The sequence below is a fragment of the Panthera tigris genome, chromosome D2 (assembly GCF_018350195.1).
Source record: "Panthera tigris isolate Pti1 chromosome D2, P.tigris_Pti1_mat1.1, whole genome shotgun sequence".
NCBI lineage: Eukaryota > Metazoa > Chordata > Mammalia > Carnivora > Felidae > Panthera > Panthera tigris.
In genome coordinates this window covers 38,671,076-38,688,190 of record NC_056670.1, presented here as the reverse complement: position 1 = coordinate 38,688,190, position 17,115 = coordinate 38,671,076, and the positions used below count along the sequence as shown (strand labels likewise).

The window sequence follows — 17,115 nt, the reverse complement described above, 5'->3', positions numbered from 1 at the left end:
TGCATTCTGAGAGGCCCCCCAACAGAGAACCCTCTGGATTGGCGAGTCTGAGTTTCTAGCCCCTGCTCTGTCAGCGGATTCACAGGGTCACCTAGAGAATCGTGACCCCACTCACGGCCTCAGTTCACCCACTTATAAAATGTTGGACTGGCTTGTGGACCAATTATTATCATCATCACCGTTATCACGAATACTGTTTGGCTCAAGAGCCCATCCTTCAAATGAAACCCCTTGCAGAGCTCCAATAAGAAAAAAAGTCATCTGCCTGAAAATGGGGTTCAGGGGCCCACATCCCTGGTCTCCCCGTACAGCTGAGGGCCCCTACAGCTCTTGAAAATTGTTTAAACACTGCTAGGCTAGCTAAGCTCCCAAAACACACAGCCGAACTATGGAAACTGACATCAGGAAAACCCTCCATGACTCCAAACGACCCAACTCCAGCCACTGTGACCTCAGAATGACAGGGAGCACAATCACCAGACTGTAGGAACCCCAAGACGAAATAACTCCATTCACGCTGCGAACGGAATGTGACCATTCTGTTATCCAGACTGTTCCATCTCTGGCTCTTTGAGTTCTTAATCCTTCTCTCTCACCCCCAATCTGCCATCCCCGTGACTTCAGAAACACCTAGAATTCCACATCTAAATGGCAAATCTAGGATGATGAAGTCCACACCTAGCTTTACATTTTCACAGATTCCTCCCTAAGACTTTGACACATGGACGATGTCATCGTGCTGGTGACAGTGTTTGTTACAGCAATGTGCCTGGTGCCACATTACACACTTTACACAGATCGCATCCGACTCTCCCCATTCTGTGAGCCCAGCATCACTGTTACCACGTTATACAGCAGAGGAAAACAGACTCGGGGTCGCCAAGAGGTGGGGCTGGGGTTCGGGGTGACACCAGTGCTCGCAGATACCCCGTGGGTGCTAAGAGCCCATGCCATCTATAAGGATGATGCTGGGACCCTCCGTGGCTGCTGGGGCGATGATAAACGCTGCTTCCTAAAGCCACCAGACACCAGACGATCTTTTATAGAAAATAGGATTTATTTTCACATTTAAAGTGAACACAAATAAAAGCCCCAAAGGTGTATCATATACATCATCAGATTTGTTAAACACAGAAAAATCGAAGCCCTCCAGAAAATACACGTCGACGGTCTTCCCGAGCACCAGGCACGCACACGCCATTTCCACTCTCCCCGACTTCATCGACTAGGCACAGCTCGCAGTGGGTTTGTCCCGGGTTTGTCTGCTTCTCCCCTCACGGACTCTCCTCGGAAACCGCGGCGGCGAACCAACAGGATTCACAGTGGCTGGGATAAAAGGCCTTGGCCGAGGACCCTTCGCAAAAGCCCCGATTACGTTCCAAAGGCCAAGCTCCGGGGTTCTGTGGCTTCTGCCACCAAGTGAGGTCATACCATGGCTTAGAGGGCTGTCACAGCTTCATCTCCAGTCAATCTTGTTAATTAAATTATTCCAATCAGAAGAGGATGTTCAACAGATACAGCGGCCCTTTTGCAGCGGCTGCCTTTCCCCCCTCGGTCAAGGAAAAGGCAGAACCCTGTAGCCGAAGCTAACCCCTCGCCACCCCCGATGTCCAAGGCACAGGTGAACGTGGGCTGCGGAATCACGGGTAAGGCCGGATGGCATCACGTCTGTGATGGATGGCCAGAAACGGGGTGGCGAGGGAGGGTGGACCCTGGGGCAGCGGTGCGGTGGGCCCCGTGGAGATCGGACATTCCTCACCGCGACGTGCAACCTGGACAGACAAGTCTGCTGGAGCCCGAGGCGGGCCCCCAGGGGAGCCCAGGCGCGTGCAGCTGCCGCCAGCCTCGCGCCCTGGTCATGGCACCTCAGCTCAACTGGCCGCAGTCTGTGATGACGATCTTCTTGGACGTCTTCCCACTCCTGGAACCGAAAGATTCTATTCTCTTCACGACATCCATGCCCTCTTTGACATGGCCAAATACGACATGCTTGCCATCCAACCTGTGAGGTGAGTCAGGTAAGAACGAGAGGTAGTGCGGTGTCACCCAACATCGCGGTCACTTGGGCAGGGAACTCTGTACCAAAGGCAGCAACTGTGTAGGGAGCCTGCACTGAGAATCTGGACCCACCCCTCGAAGCTCCGGTATCAAGCCTTGTCGAGCTCCCCAAAACACACCGGAGGAGGCCTCCCTTCCAGGGCATATGCTCTGCCACGCACGCCGGGTTGCCCTGGGCCACTTAACCTGAATCCTGGTAACTTCACCTATGAAAGGTGAGCTATTCTTGTCCAGCACAGGGAGGTAACGGGGTTATCGAACCACTCCCACGAAATGAGAGGTCCGTGTACGGTCACGAGTGGCAAGCTAAGAGCTGGGATAACGAGCGTGGTGAAAATAAGTCCCGAGAGGCTCTTGATTTGAGAGTTCCAAGGATTCAAAAGAGAGCTCGGTCAGTGCCAGCAAGGCCACCGCTGGCTACCCCCCAAGGGCAGTAATGAAGGGGTTTCATGGAAGGAGCAAAGAGTAGGCAAGGCCAGCAGAGACCTGCTCAGCCCCGAAGGACATCTGTGTCCCTTCCGGATTGGGGGTTAGAGACGGCTGGTATCCACCCACCACTCAGGTCTCCCTAAAGTCCTAGGAAATGGGCTTTATTAAGTCTTAGCTCCAGGCCAGCTATTGTTCCCTTGACCCTATATGCCTCAGGGCTGGGACATAGGCGGGCTTTGGGCAGAGGAACTTATTAGGTGGTGGGTAATCCAGCAGGGAAGACATCCCTAAAATCCATGGGCATGTGGGCAAGAGGGCTCCAAGGTCCGTTCCAAGCCTGACGTGAAACCGGGAGACAACAGGCTAAACTAAGCAAATAGGCTTCTACCACAGGCCATCTTGAGGCCTGAGAACTTCTGCTGCATTTTCCCAAGCGTGTTTGGTAAAAGTCCTTTTGTGCGTGTGTGCACGACGCATGGAGAAAATCCCAGCTGACAGCAACAATGGAAACCTGATAAAGACACACTTCCAAGAACACCCCAAATTCTCCCTTAGTCCTTCCATGAACTTTATCCTTCTCCCATACAGACACACAGCCCAGGAGAGGCCTACTGTCCCAGGGCACAGTCCGGCCTCACACTACCTTCCCCTCAGAAGCACACAACGCTTCCTCTCGCTGCAAGGCCACCCCCCAGGAGCCAGGAGCAGGGAACTCACCAGTCTGTCTTTATGGTGCAGATGAAGAACTGGGAGCCGTTGGTGTTGGGGCCTGCATTTGCCATGGACAGGACACCTGCACAAATAAGCAGGAGTGAGCCGTGCTGCCCCAGGAGGCGGCTCACCGGGGAAGTCATTCTAAAGAGCGGACAGTTCACACCCTGGCAAAGATGTTTAAGTCTGAAGATCCTGGAGCTGGAAGAGCAGAAGCGGGCCCAGAGGACGACCAGCTCCCCAGGGCCTGTCCACCTATGCTGCCACAGGGAGGAGAGGGCCTGGTGGAAGCTCCCCACGGCGGAGCCAGAACAGGACTTTTGCAGGCTGCCTCTCGGGTCTCCAACGTGACACGGGCTGGGTTTTGCTTAAAGCCTTTCTCCCCCAGGTTCTCAAAGAAAGGCTTGTTTTTCAAACTGAGAGCTCAGAATGAAAAAGCTCCAGGAAAACCCAGCACCCCAACCCCGAGTGCTGAAGGCAGGGAGGCGTGTCGCCGGATATGGAGCGAGCAATGGTCGGACCGCAAACCTCCCAGGCGTGGGAGGCATGGTGGCGGCTGGTCAAAGCGCAGGGCTTTCCGACTGGGGAACGGCCGCCGCCACTCACCTGGTCCCACGTGCTTCAGGGTGAAGTTCTCATCAGGAAAGCGGCTTCCGTAGATGGACTTTCCCCCGGTGCCATTGTGGTTGGTGAAGTCGCCCGCCTGCAAGCACAGGGCACCTTCTGAGCGGTGGCCACCCAGAGCCGGCAGGGGGATGCCGCTGCGGGGCTGGGGGGAGAGCCCCCGGCGCACCTCGGGCCCACCCAGCCAGAAGCCCCTCAGGCGCAGGGGTCAGAAAAAAAAAAAAAATCCAAGGATAGAAGGAGTAATAAAACGACAAGGAAAGCAAGCAAAAATAAAGCTTAGGTATGTTCTGCCATAACTACCTTGCCTTCCAAATGATTCACTTTTTTTTTTTTACCTGGGCAAGTTTTTAAATGATTCTCAAAGGATCTAATGGCCACTCTGAAAGGATTCGTAATAACACAGAATTTTCTACCCACAACTCTTGGAGGGTAGACAGGGAGGTGGCCAGGGGTCCCCGTTCCCAAGTCCGATCTGTAGGGAGTGGCAGCGGCTGGCACATGCTAGGCCCCGCTCCCTGTCCAGCATCGCCCCCTCACCAGGCCCAGCGGTTCCCCTAAGTCCTGGAGACCCAGGACGGGGTCCCCCTAGGACTGGCATCCTTCCTCACAGCTTGCCTGAGGCTTCCCAGAAGAGCTGCCAGCCTCAGCCCCGGCTCCCTGCCAATATCTCTATCTTCTCGAGATCTGATCCTCAGGTGAGAGGGATAACCTGAGCGGCCTGACCTAAGCATCCACAAACGCCAGCAGGGTGTCCCCAGAGAGGGATGATTCAAAACCCCGGCTTGAGCTTCCTGGTGCCCCCAACTCATGCCTCAGAGAGTCTTCCGGCCTTGGAAGTCCCTGCCCCTGCCCCTGCCCGCTGCTATTCAGAGGAAGAGCCCAGCCTGGCTTAGGACCTCCACGTCAGCTCCCGCTTCATCCACAGCCCGCCGCAGGCAGAGCTGGGAAAGCCTCTGCAGCAGAAAGCCACAGGCTTGGCCAGACCTGTCCCCCAGCCACAGCCTCCCTGCCCATCCCTGCAGTCGCCACATTGAACACGTCAGCAGGCCCAGTCCCAACCCACCGCCACTCACCACAAGATGATGACAGCCCCAGGTCGGAGTGGAGGGAACGGGGGAGAGAATTCTGGGCTGGAAGGGCTTCAAAGAGGTCATGACATTCATGCCCCTGCCTCTATGGTCTGCTGGCCTCAACACATCAACCCCTGTCTTGGCAGGGTCTGACCGAACAGAGGACCCCTGGGGAGGTTTCTGCTGTCCACATCTGTCCCCAAACCTCTGATACAGCCAATACTGGTATTTGAAAAACAGGCGGCACAGGTGACTAATGAACACTCATCTGACCGAGAAAGATGCCCTTCTCCAGAAAGAGAAGCTCCGAGTCCAGACCTGTGTGTTCTTGTCTCTGCTGTCTTCTCCCTCCTCCTCTCCTATGCCAAGTGCTCAAGGGGACACAGTCAGAGACTGTCTGAATACGCTGGTCCTCCAAGGCCTGAAGATCTACCTGCCCCCGTCCCCCATGCATATCCGGACCTCAATGCTGGTTCCCCACCTCCACCCCCAACAGGCTCTGCCAGCCAGGCCATCCTGCCTCTTGCCCTGTGGCTCCACTGCCAGGGCAGGGAAGGGCTGTGGCAGCCCAGACAGGCTCTGCTGTGTCAGGGTGAGAAGATAGGCCGACAGAGTCATTCGTCGCTCTCCATTGGGTATCTCCACACACCAGGCAGGTGCTCCCTCGTTAACCCTCAAGACCACCCTACGAGGCGACCCATCACCACCCCCCACTCACAAAAGAGGAACTGAGGCAGGGCCACCATACCTGGCACATGAAGGACGGAATCACTCTGTGAAAGGTGGAGCCTTTGTAGCCGAAGCCCTTCTCCCCGGTACACAGGGCTCTGAAGTTCTCTGAGGGTTGAAGGAACAGCAGGTCAAGAGCCGGGCCTCAACTGCAGGGTCACAGCTCATTCTAGCCTGTGCCTCTTCAAATCCCCTCTCCTGCCCCAGGAGGTGAGCAGGGTGTGGAAAGACCCCAGGCCACCTGAGTCTGTTCTGGCTGTATAACCCAGGGCAAATCATCTCCTTCTCGAAGCTCAGTGTCTGAGCCCTGTGACAAGAGCACACGCTCCTGGCAGGGAGTCCCCGGGCCACAGAGCCACTACCCTGTCCCCCTGGCCACCAGGAGGGAGGAAGTTGTCCCAGAGGAAGTTGACCTGTGCCTTCTACTGATTCTGAGGCTATAGTGGACAGGTGGGCAGGGCTAACACTGAGGCTCAGAGAGGGACAGAAAGCTGGCCCAGGATACACAGCAGCCGAGCCTCCTGTGGAACTCCCATCTGGTCAGAGGTCTCTGTGTCCCAACTTCTCTCACCATCCCACCCACCTGGGCCCCTCCCTCCTCCTCCTAGACCAGACTCAGAAGACCCCCAGCCCCATCTTACCTGCTGTCTTCGGGACGACATCTGCCTTCAGCTGTGGGGAGAGAAGAGGGACAAGAGAAGGTGGTCAGTCCAGAGGCAGGTGACGGAAGGAACCTCCTCTCCAACCATCCCCCACAGTGGCTAAGGAGTCAGAGAGCGCACCATGGGCCACTCCATTCCTTTTGCTCCCAGCCCTCCACAAGAGGCAGCCGAGGCAGCTATCATTTCTGCCAGCTGCTTCCTGAACCCCAACTGGGAGGAAGCAGCCTCCGTTTCCTAATCTATAAGAGCTGATGATGCCATCCTGGCCTACTTCCAGGGGCAGAACTGGCAGAGCTACTGCAGTTGGGCCCCAAACATCAAAGCCTCAGGCCCAGAGAGGGGCCAGCCCAGCCCCTTAGAGAGGCAGGGGGGCGGGACGGTGGGTAACGGTAGGCTAGAGCCCCATCCAAGCCCACCTCTTGCCTCCCAGCCTCAAGAGCCACCCTGGCGCCACCCCATTAAAATAAATGGGACTAAGGAGGGTGCTCTCCATTTTCCAGAACAGGAAACTGAGGCTTAACGAGGGCCTCTGGGTTCAAAATGGGGTCGGGCTTGAGCTACACCTGAGCTTCCGCTGCTACCTACCCCGCTATTTGTTTCTTTGTGAGTCAGGGGCAGGACAGGAGTGCCGACCTCGGGAAGATGGCGGGGTTAGAACTGGGGTGAAGGGCCCTGGGCACACTGACCCCGACTTGCAGGAAGGCCATCCTGGGTCAGCCTGGTGGCCTAAGGCCCGCCCCGCACGAGAGGAGGCGGGCCGCCCGGAAACCACCTCGGATCCCTCCCGGGCGCTCCGCAGGGGGCGCGCCCCACCGAGGGGGCGGGGCAGCTAGGCGTTAAGCAAGGGCAGCCACGTGAGCACCCAGCCCGCCCGCAGCCCGGTCCCCGGAGCACCCCCGACACCCACCTCTGAGCTCCGGATCTGGGAGCTGACCCCGCGAAGTCTCAGGACCTCTCCCCTACCCCAGGACGAGCCAGCAGGGCCCGACTCTCCCAGTCTACCACCTGACCTTGAGCTTTCACCTCCACACGTGCCCCCCCCCTTCCGCCTCCGAGGGGAGACCGGAAGAGACCGATCTGATGCGCCTTTCTAGGGATGGGGAAACTGAGGCCCAGAGCCCGGGTGTAGGGGGCAAGGTCACCCAGCGAGTCAGGCACGGAGCCGGGCCGAAGTCCAGCGCTCTCCGGGACCATCCCGGACGCCCAGTCCGGCGCGGCCCGGCCTGGTGCTCTCACCTCCAGCACCACGCGGCCGAGCGGCTCCCCGTCGGCGCCCACGTCCAGGTACACGAGCGGGTTCCGGGAGGAAGGGGACGAGTCGCCGGCGCCGCTGCAGGCGCGGGCCGCGGGGAGGCGCAGCGGCGCGGAGCGCGGGACCCGGAGCAGGCCGAGCAGGCGGGGGCCGCAGCGTAGAGCCAGCATCGCGGCCGCAGGTCGGGGTGGGAGAGCGGCGGTACCCGCGGAGACTGTAACTGCGACAGTCACGCGCGCCCAGGGGGCCGAGTCAGCCGGGGCCGCCCGCCGCCGCCTTTATCTGCCGGGCCCGCCTTGCGGCCCCGCCCCCACCCGTCCCTCCGGGCCTGTCCGCGGGCGACCCCTGCCGGCCCCAGCGGTCAGCGCAGCCAGTGAGCTGCTCTTAACGCGTCCCCCACGGTGCCAGAGACCTGAGGGACAGACACGACCCAGCAAAAGGGGGTCGGTTCCATTCTGTAAGTTCCAACAGTATGAAAAAAGAGAGAGGGAAAATATGCTGAAACGTGGTTAGCTCCAAAAGATGAGCATCGTGTGTTTTTATTTGAATATAACAAAAGGCTACATTCGCCCTTTGTATAGGCGCCCCTCCACCCACAGACCCTGCAGAGACCAAGAGAGACGGTGGGTGAGAGATAAAGAAGGTGGAGATGAGAGGTGTATTAGAGTGAAAGATGGCAGGAGGACGCAGGCAGAGACACCTCCGGTGGTGACCACAGGCCTCCTGGTCCTAGCCTGGCCCTGTCTCCAGATGCTTCTATACACCGGATCCTCTTCCCACACGACTGGAACTCGAAGGCTCTGGCCAGGTCCCAGCCCTCCACCAGGACTGGGTCTGACTACCATCCCTTCGACCCCATAGACTGACAGATCTGGTCTCCAATAACTAGAGCAGCTGGCTGCTGGCTTCCCGCTCCCCCAGTCATGCTAAGAGCACGCCTGCAGGTAACATAGTATGGGGGCCATTCCATAGGTAATGCAAGGATGAGTGAGTGAAAAGGCAAGACAGAAGAGGAGGGGAAGTGAGAACTACCGCCTGGAAGGATTTACCCCACATGTTGAGGGGGGCTTCTTAAAAGCCTGGTAGGGGGGCGCCTGGGTGGCTCAGTCCGTTAAGCGTCCGACTTCGGCTCAGGTCATGATCTCGCGGTTCGTGAGTTCAAGCCCCGCGTCGGGCTCTGTGCTGATGGCTCAGAGCCTGGAGCCTGTTTCAGATTCTGTGTCTCCCTCTCTCTCTGCCCCTCCCCCGTTCATGCTCTGTCTCTCTCTGTCTCAAAAATAAATAAAGGTTAAAAAAAAAAATTTAAAAAAAAAAAAAGCCTGGTAGGTATGGGAGGACCACGGTAAGTAAATAATAGGGGCCCTGGGGGAGCATCTCGGCTAACATCTTCACTCTCCAAATGGAAAACAAGGACCCAGATGGGGGAAGGCACTTCCCGGGGCTAGGAGCACCCTGGATCCTCCACTGCCAGCCTGTGCCAGTCTTCTCGGACCTCTCCGAGCCTCAGTTTCCCCTCTGGAGAATAAGGATATGATGGTAATCCTTACCCTGCTTGTTTCCAGGTCTGTTTCAAGAGTAAAATGAACAAGAGGGAGAGAAATGTGTCAACTGTTAAGCACTGTGCCATGAGCATCAGTGATAGTTGGACTCTAGTCTTTGCTTCGGGTTTAGGGCTCAGACAGCAGTGGGTCTCGGCTGCAGGGGCTCAGAGGTCCAAGGAGCCCCAGAAGAGGGTAGGGGCTGAACGTTGGAGTCAGGTGGACTTGAACTGAGACCCGAATCGGCTCCTGAGAAGGAGTCAGGCAGCAAAATACTGGCCCAAGTAAATTCACGAGGTTAGAGCAGAGTGTCCTAGGCTCATTAAAATTGTGGCTTGGCCCTTTTCTGGAAGTTCATAGTCCCCTTCTCTACTCCTGGCCCAGGAGGAGCCGGGTCATTCAATGATACCCCAGCTGGGTCTGGGAGCCCAGATGCTCCCCGGGTTCCAGCTCAGGATGGAGCCTCCCTCTGTCCTGGGGAATGGCTCCTCCTTTCTCATGGTGCTCGTGCCCTGAAGCAGAACAGGCCTGAGCAGGGAGCCGGGTTGCCGCCTGCCCCGTCCGGGCCCTCAGCAATTTCTCAGGGCCCCCCTGTATCGGTGCATACTGTAGATCGCAACGAGGAGGGAGGAATCAGCCCGCATGGCAGTGACAGGTGCTCAGCTCACACAGCCCTTAGCCATGCCAGGTGGGTTAGTGGTACCCTGTTGTCCCTCAAGCCTGCTCTTGGAGGGTCTCCGTTTATCCCCCAGCCAAGCACGAGCAGCCCTCACGCAGGGGAGAGCTGCCTTCGTTCACTCAGACACTTTGTCCTCAGAGCCCTTCCCCAGCCCCTAGTTTGTCTGCACCCCACTGCAGCCTGGGAGGCGGTTCCATTTCAGAGATGGGTTGCAAGAGATGGGAGAGTGAATTTCCCGGGAGTGCAGTGTTGGAACGATGATGAATCTGTCTGATCCCAGGGCCAGGGTTTGTTGCATGGGTCAGATCCTTCTCGCTGCCATTCAGGAGCTGGTAATGGGGTGGGGAGGGCAAGAGAGACAAGCTTGGGACAGACAACACAGCAAGAGGGGGGCTGAGGAGTTTGCCAGAAGTCTGTGGAGCTCAAGGGACAGGGCAAATGGTTTCTCCCTGGGGGATCAGTCCGGAGACAACCACCTCTGAGGGGCAGACACACAAAGATGTGGAAAGGAGATTCTAGAAGGGGAATAAGCCAGAGCCAGGCTGGGTACCTTCAAGGAAAGGCTACAATATGGACCATAAACTGAAAGGCTGGGGTAGGGGTTGGCGGGCAATCACAGAGGGTCCTGAAGGCCAGGCTGAGCTCTAACAGTGTTGGATAGCACTGGGGAACCATTGATGGTCCCGTGTCCCCATCTATAGGACCCCAGACTGAGAACCAGCCCTGTCCACTCATGTTCCTCTACTCTCTTTGGAAAATCAGATGTCATCACTACCTCCTACCCACGCCAGGGAAAAGTTCCACCTTCTCCACGGGCTCAGCTGTGAAGTCGTCCCTCCTTGTACCGCCCTCAGTGACATCAGGAGGAGGGACAGTGCCTGAGCTGAGCCATGAACTGAAACATGCCCAGCCCTCGAGGACTCCCAGCCCAGGTGACATTGGGCAAGTGTCAGCACTCACCTGGCTCTGAGGCTATTTATAGACTCTGTGTCATCCTCAGAAACAGCAGTTTCTCTCCACTCAGCCAAAGTGGCTTCTCATCCAGGATGTTAATGGTTTTTGTCACCTAGGGATCCTGAAGGATCCCTTTAGGCATCATAGAGCCAAAGAACAGTCCTGTCATGCTGACATTCAGGGGTGGCGAATTCAGATGCCTATGGGGGTGGGGGGCAGGCAGTGACATACACAAGTAAAGAGTAAAAACATACTGGGCAGGCTCTAGGGAGAGAGGGGAGGTGGCGCTGTGTCCAAACACCCCACTTAAAGGGGCAGCTGCTGCCCAGGCCAGCCAATTGTGTATGTGAGACCATGAACCCAGTATAGACGGATCTTCTCATTTTTCAATAAAAGCTGAAAATGTTAGGTTTTGTGGAAATCTCCCAATTAAAAAAAACTTTTTAATGTTTATTTTTGAGAGAGAGAGAGAGAGAGAGTGAGCAGGGGATGGGGCAGAGAGAGAGACAGAGACACGGAATCCAAAGCAGTTCCAGGCTTTAAGGTGTCAGCACAGAGCCAACGTGGGGCTGAAACTCATGAACCGTGAGATCATGACCTGAGCCGAAGTTGGACACTTAACTGATTGAGCCACCCAGGTGCCCCATAAAATCTCCCAAGTTTTAATATATTTTTTTAAATGTTTATTTACTTTTGAGAGAGAGAGAGAGAGACAGAGCACAAGCAGGGGAGGGGCAGAGAGAGAGGGAGACACAGAATCTGAAGCAGGCTCCAGGCTCTGAGCTGTCAGCACAGAGCTCAACGTGGGGCTCGAACCCACGAGCGGTGAGATCATGACCTGAGCCGAAGCCGGACGCTCATCCGACTGAGCCACCCAGGTGCCCCAAATCTCCCAAGTTTTAAATGTTGGGAACTACTTTTAAAACAAAGTTGAGCTCTGAATGAGCCATAAACAACATTTCCACAACCTAGATGGGACCTCTGGGCCAGTAGTTTGCTAGCTGTGAGCAAACTCTAGCTCTGTAAAGAGGCTCAGGGACTTACCCACAGTCACACAGCCTGGAAGTACTGGGAAGGTGGATGAACCCTCTCTTCATTTTTGCCAGGACCCTTTCTGCAAGATTCACTCAGCAGACATGTTTTCAGAGCACCTGTTCTGTGTCAGGCCTGAGCTTTGCCGTGGGGATCCAGAAGAAGTCAGGGCAGACTGTTACAGTGCCACGTGATGGTAAGTGCTCCCGAGTAAGCCTCTCCCGGGCAGCCCGTGTGGGTGGCAGGGGTGAATGTTGTGGCTGTTGTGAGGGATGAAGTCACAGTGCTCCTGGAGACCTTTCCAAGAGGGGCTGGGAGGGAGGTGGCCCTGCTGTGGGCAAGGGGTGGATGTTCACGAATGATCATTGCCAGTATCAGTCACTGGGACAATGTACCTTGGGTAGAAAGAGGCCTTGGGCTTCATTTCTCTTGGTTCCATTTGAGGGGGCTGGGGCCCAGGAGAGTATCTGTTATGGGCAGCTAGCTGACAGGGAGCCTAGAGGAGAGATTCTTGGCTAACAGCTCAGAAAGTGAGCCAGACCTGCTAACAGGCCACTGGGAGGGCTGCACTCAGGCATTCCCCTGTGACGTTCCCAGACTTCACGGAGCAGTATGAATGCATCAGCCTCTCTCTGCTGGCTTCCAGGAACCATGGGTGGGTCTGTTCTCGAGCACGCTGTGAACCAGAGCATGATGGGAAGAAGGGAAAGATGGGCAGGGGAGGCCTCAAGGCCCAGGTGGAGGGTGGTGGGCACAGCGACCAGAAAGAGGCCTAGGAGGAAGGTCTGGGGAAACTCCCCTTTCAGAGTCCATCTGGGCTTTAAAAGTCGCTGGTGTGGGTGCCGTGGGCCTCTGGGAGAGGCAGCCAGCAGGCAGGGCCGGCTCACCCCCCACCCCACGCTCCACCTCCCCAGCTGCTCGGCTCTTGCAAAAGCCCCCCGGTCATGGAACGGAATGGAACAGAGTAGAATGGAGGAAGCATACCTGCTGAACGTATGTGCTAGCCACTGTATTGTGGGCAGCCCCGGGGGCTGAGGAAGTCTTCCTGAGAAGCTGCCCCCAGAGGGAAAAGTGTGGAAGGATGGTGGAGGCAGGCCCTGGGGGAACGTGTCACTGTCACCCAGCCCCCCGGCCCTGAACGTGTGGGTTTGGAGACAGCAGAACTCTCCTGGAAACCTGGCTTCCCCTTTCATTCATTCCCTTCCCAGCTGTTCTCTGCACCCTTGCTGGGTGCCTGACAACTTCTCGAGGGATTCGAAATCCGGCGGTTATTAGGCAAAAAAGCAGACTTCTGTTTTCATGGGGAAGAGGGAAAACAGCAGGAAAAAAAAAAAGAAAAGGAGAACAAAGATGCTCTTAGGTAGTGGTATGTCCTGTACACGAGTGAAGCCGGGTGCTGTGCTCTGCAGGGGCTGCGGGGGCAGGAGGGGGTGCGGTCAGGGCTACTTTATGAGAGGGGCCGGGGTGGCCTGACCAAGGAGGAAACATTTGGACCAAATCACACGTAGCTGTGTGAGCTCAGGGAGTTTGTTGTTGGCTTCTTTGAACCTCCGTTTCCTTATCTGTAAAGAGGGGTTAATAATGCCTATGCCACAGGGTCGTCCATATTAAGGAGAATGATGTGGTGAAGGGCTTTGACCATACTGGGGCCCCAGGGAACGAATGAATGAACGAATGAATGAATGAATGCATACCACCTCGCCCAGGCCAGCTGAGCTGTGGCCTCACTTGTTAGAAGGGGAGGCTGGGACTCTAAGTAGCAAGATGGCGGGCAGCCCAAGGCTATGCAAAACGGCCAGCATTTGAGCCGGGGTCACTGGGCTTGGGCTCTTTTCACTATATAAAAAAGTTACGATATTTTTCCCCCTTTTTCTGCCTTTCTCCATGCCCACCCCCGTGGAGGCAGTCACTAAGATGGTCCCCAGTGTTCCCCTCACTTAGGATGTGAGCTGGACCTAATGACTCCCTCCTAGTGAACAGAAGATGACATCAGTGATGGGATTCCACTTCCAAGACTAGGTTACAAAGAGACTGTGATTTCTGCCTTGGGCTTTCTCTCTCTCCCTCCCTCCCTCCCTCTCTCTCTCTCTCTCTCTCTCTCTCTCTCCCTCTCCTCACTGGCTGCCGTGGTATGACCCTCAGGCAGCTAATGGAGGCCCCCAGCAAGGAACCAAGGCTGTCTGGCAACTACGTGAGGGATTTGGACGCGGACCTTGGGCAGCCTGCCAACAGCCATGTGAGTGAGCCTCGAAGTGGATCCCGCAGGTCAAGTGGAGCCTTGAGGTGACTGCTGCCCCCAGGCGATGGCCCGATTGCAACCCCCGGGACACTGAGTCAGAGGCACCCAACTAAACCACACCTGGACACCTGACTCCAGAAACTGTGAGATAATAAATTTGTGCTGGTTTAAGCCCCCCAGTATTGGGGCCATTTGCTATGCAGCAACAGATAACTAATACACATGCATCCTGCCCCCAGCCAGGGCCCTTTAAAGGCCAGCTCTGATCCCATAGCTCCACACACAGCCGGTCATTGATCTGCAATCTCAGCAGGCCTGTGTCTTCAGCTGCTCTTGGCAAAGACCTCTCGGGCACAGTTGGACAGAACTGGCCCCAAGACACAGAGCTGCCCTGTCTTGGTGAAGACGGGCCGTGGGCTGGCTATTTTTGTATCAGTTCCTCTGAAGGTGCATACATGCATGCTGCAAGAGAGCGGGAGCAGGGAGGAAGCCGTCAGGGAGAGGGCCTGAGCGGGGGTTTGGCCATGGCACCGCAGTGGCCTCTGGGGAGGGACGGTAGCTCACTTTATGACTGCGTGCCATGCCCTGCACGAAGCAACTCGGCACTGAGACGTCGCCCCGATCCTCAGGAGGACCCTGCCCAGGGAAAATGATCCCCATCTTACAAATGATGGAATGGGGACCCAGAGAGGGTAAGCGATCTGTCCAAAGTCACACTAGTGTGGAGGGGCACCTGGGTGGCTCAGTTGGTTAAGCGTCCGACTTCGCCTCAGGTCATGATCTCTCAGTTCAAGGGTTCGAGCCCCACGTCGGGCTCTGTGCTGACATCTCAGAGCCTGGAGCTTGCTTCGGATTCTGTGTCTCCCTCTCTCTCTGCCCCCTCCCCTGCTCACACTCTGTCTCTCTCTCAAAAAAACATGATAAATAAATAAATAAATAAATAAATAAATAAATAAAATAAAAAACAACAAAGTCACACTGGTGTGGAGACTGAAATTATTCTCAGTTGTGCTAGGCTGTGTGTCTTCCTTCAAGAGTTGGTTGGCTCTGAGCAGCGGCTCTCAGATGGATTATGCCAGGTATCATCCTCTCTAGGTGCCTTTTTTCCAGCTAGCCTGACCCTGTGCTTGGTGACTTAGATTCACACTCTCATCTTGTCCTTGTGATAACTCTGCAAAGGACAGGCTGCCATCCCCCGTGATAGATGACGGCTCTGAGGCCGAGAGGGAACCTGTGATTTGCCTAAGGCCACACATACAGATGGCTGAGCTGGATTTGAACCTAGTTCCGGCTGACTCTGAAGTTTGCACTGTCCCCCTTCCTCCTCCCCCCCCTCCCCCCCCGCCACCCACCCCCACACACTAGCTGGCCTTCTTGTCCCAGAGAATCTAGCATTGCCTTCCAACCCTACAGGCACGAGGTGAGAAACATGCCCTGGGCTTATTCTCACAGTCCCTGCCTAGAGTCAATGGGCAAAGGAGCTGGCTGGCAGGACATGAGAGGTTCACAAGCACAGCCCAGGTTGGGCCTGGTGCCTGCCCTGTCCCCACCTTTGTTTACCATGTGCTGATTGGCATCATCGTCCCAGGGAGAGGGCCCCACTGTCAGGCTCCCTAGGAGTGGGACTCGAGCCTTTGCCAAGACCAAATTGCAGCTTGGGCAGACCTCGTCTGAACTCTGGGCTCTCTGCCCTGTGGTTGCAAGGAGGCAAACAGCCTACATTTCTGCAGTCTCCTTTTCCCTTATTTGGCCTTGCTTCTCCTGTTGACCTGTGTGATTTTCTTGAATCTGTTGGCTTGACCCTCATCTCTCCTTCCTCACATGAATACTTCTCACTCTTCTATTAGAATAAATCCCCTGCGAATTGCCTGCCCTCTAATCGAGATGGCGCATCGCTGGCGACGAGTGTTTGTCTTTTCTTCCAGTCAAAATCAGTGCTACGGTCTTAGGTGCCTGATGACCATACGAACGGCTATCATTTACTGCTTGCTTCATAAACTGCACACGGCAAGAATTTACGTTATTTCTGAATCCTCCCGTGGCCCTTAAGACCAGGTACTAGCGTTAACCGCTGTCTATAAATGAGGTCTCCAAAGCTGGCAGAGGTTATGTAAGCTGCCCATAGTTACACGGGCCTTCCCTCGGGTTAAATAAGTGGTTGAGCTATATTTGGCCCGGCTCTGCCTAATCCTAGAACTTGGCTGTCCTACCCTCTCCTGTTGCTGAATGTTAGTACAAAAGGTCAGCAGGTTCAGGTCAGGCTGGGAGAGGTGTGGATTTATATAACAAAGATGAGCAGCGGCTCTGGAAATTGATCGACTCGCGGGCTGTATTCCTAAAACAGCGTGTCAGTATCACAGGCCCTAGTACTGGGCTAGTCTGGGCACGTCGGGGGAACACAGTGTAGGCCTCAGGGGTATGAGGACAGGCCCGACAAATTCAGCAGAAGATACTGCCTGGAAGGGGAGCCGGGGATGCTGGGAATCAAGGTTGTTCACTAGAGAAGAGAGGAGTGTGGGCGCAATGCCATTTCCGAGGTGATGAGGGCTGTCATGGGCAGAGAACACAGTGGGGTTCCCTAGGCCTGAAGCAAGCCCAGCAGGAGCCGGATCTGGGCTTATTTAGACAAGAAAGCTTTCTCTCAGTCAGTGATATCATACAAGGGTACTTTGAAGTAGTAAATTCCCCATGGAATTTACTGGAGAGACGCCAAGGAGAGGATCCTTACTTGGGGGTGGGTGATGGGACCAGGCGACCCACGAGGTTCCTTCCAGTTCTGAGCTGTGATTTGGTCCGCCTAGGTGGAGGCAGCTCGGGGGACCAGAAAGAGCCGGGCACAACCTCAGATTCGTTTATTGACGTATTGGTGAGTGAAATACAACACGATATCCTAACAGCCAGAAGCGGATACTGGTATATATGATTACTAGTTGGAAAACGTGCAAAGGTTTTTGAAGCATAGAAGCAAGTGGAAGGAACTAAAGTAAAATATGAAACTATTTGGTGACATGCCTGTTTAACACATCTGCACCTTTTAACAAGTTTATTGTTAAATCTTACGTAGCAATGTTAAACCAAAGACGCCACGGGCACACCTGGGGCAGAGCAACCTGTATTTTTTTCCCAGGTGTTTCT

General features: G+C 55.6%; 1 protein-coding gene and 1 long non-coding RNA gene across 4 annotated transcripts; one reads left to right on the top strand and one right to left on the bottom strand.

Moving 5' to 3' along the window:
- Positions 1-1,062: 1,062 nt before the first annotated feature.
- PPIF (peptidylprolyl isomerase F) lies at positions 1,063-7,806 on the bottom strand. Of its 3 annotated transcripts, none has more exons than XM_042960790.1 (6): positions 7,523-7,806; positions 6,266-6,296; positions 5,644-5,732; positions 3,805-3,901; positions 3,205-3,280; positions 1,063-2,002 (listed from the first exon to the last, which is right to left on the bottom strand). In XM_042960790.1, the coding sequence occupies exons 1-6, from the start codon at positions 7,706-7,708 to the stop codon at positions 1,867-1,869; spliced, it is 615 nt and encodes a 204-aa protein (XP_042816724.1). In that variant the 5' UTR covers positions 7,709-7,806; the 3' UTR covers positions 1,063-1,866. The 3 variants fall into 3 exon arrangements, with proteins under 3 accessions (XP_042816724.1, XP_042816725.1, XP_042816726.1); XM_042960791.1 differs by having other exon boundaries at positions 1,063-1,921; XM_042960792.1 differs by lacking the exon at positions 7,523-7,806 and adding an exon at positions 6,872-6,922.
- Positions 7,037-14,768, top strand: LOC122231936. The gene is made up of 3 exons (XR_006209234.1): positions 7,037-7,570; positions 11,816-11,937; positions 13,884-14,768. It is a non-coding gene; the product is annotated as an uncharacterized LOC122231936 (long non-coding RNA).
- Positions 14,769-17,115: the final 2,347 nt, after the last annotated feature.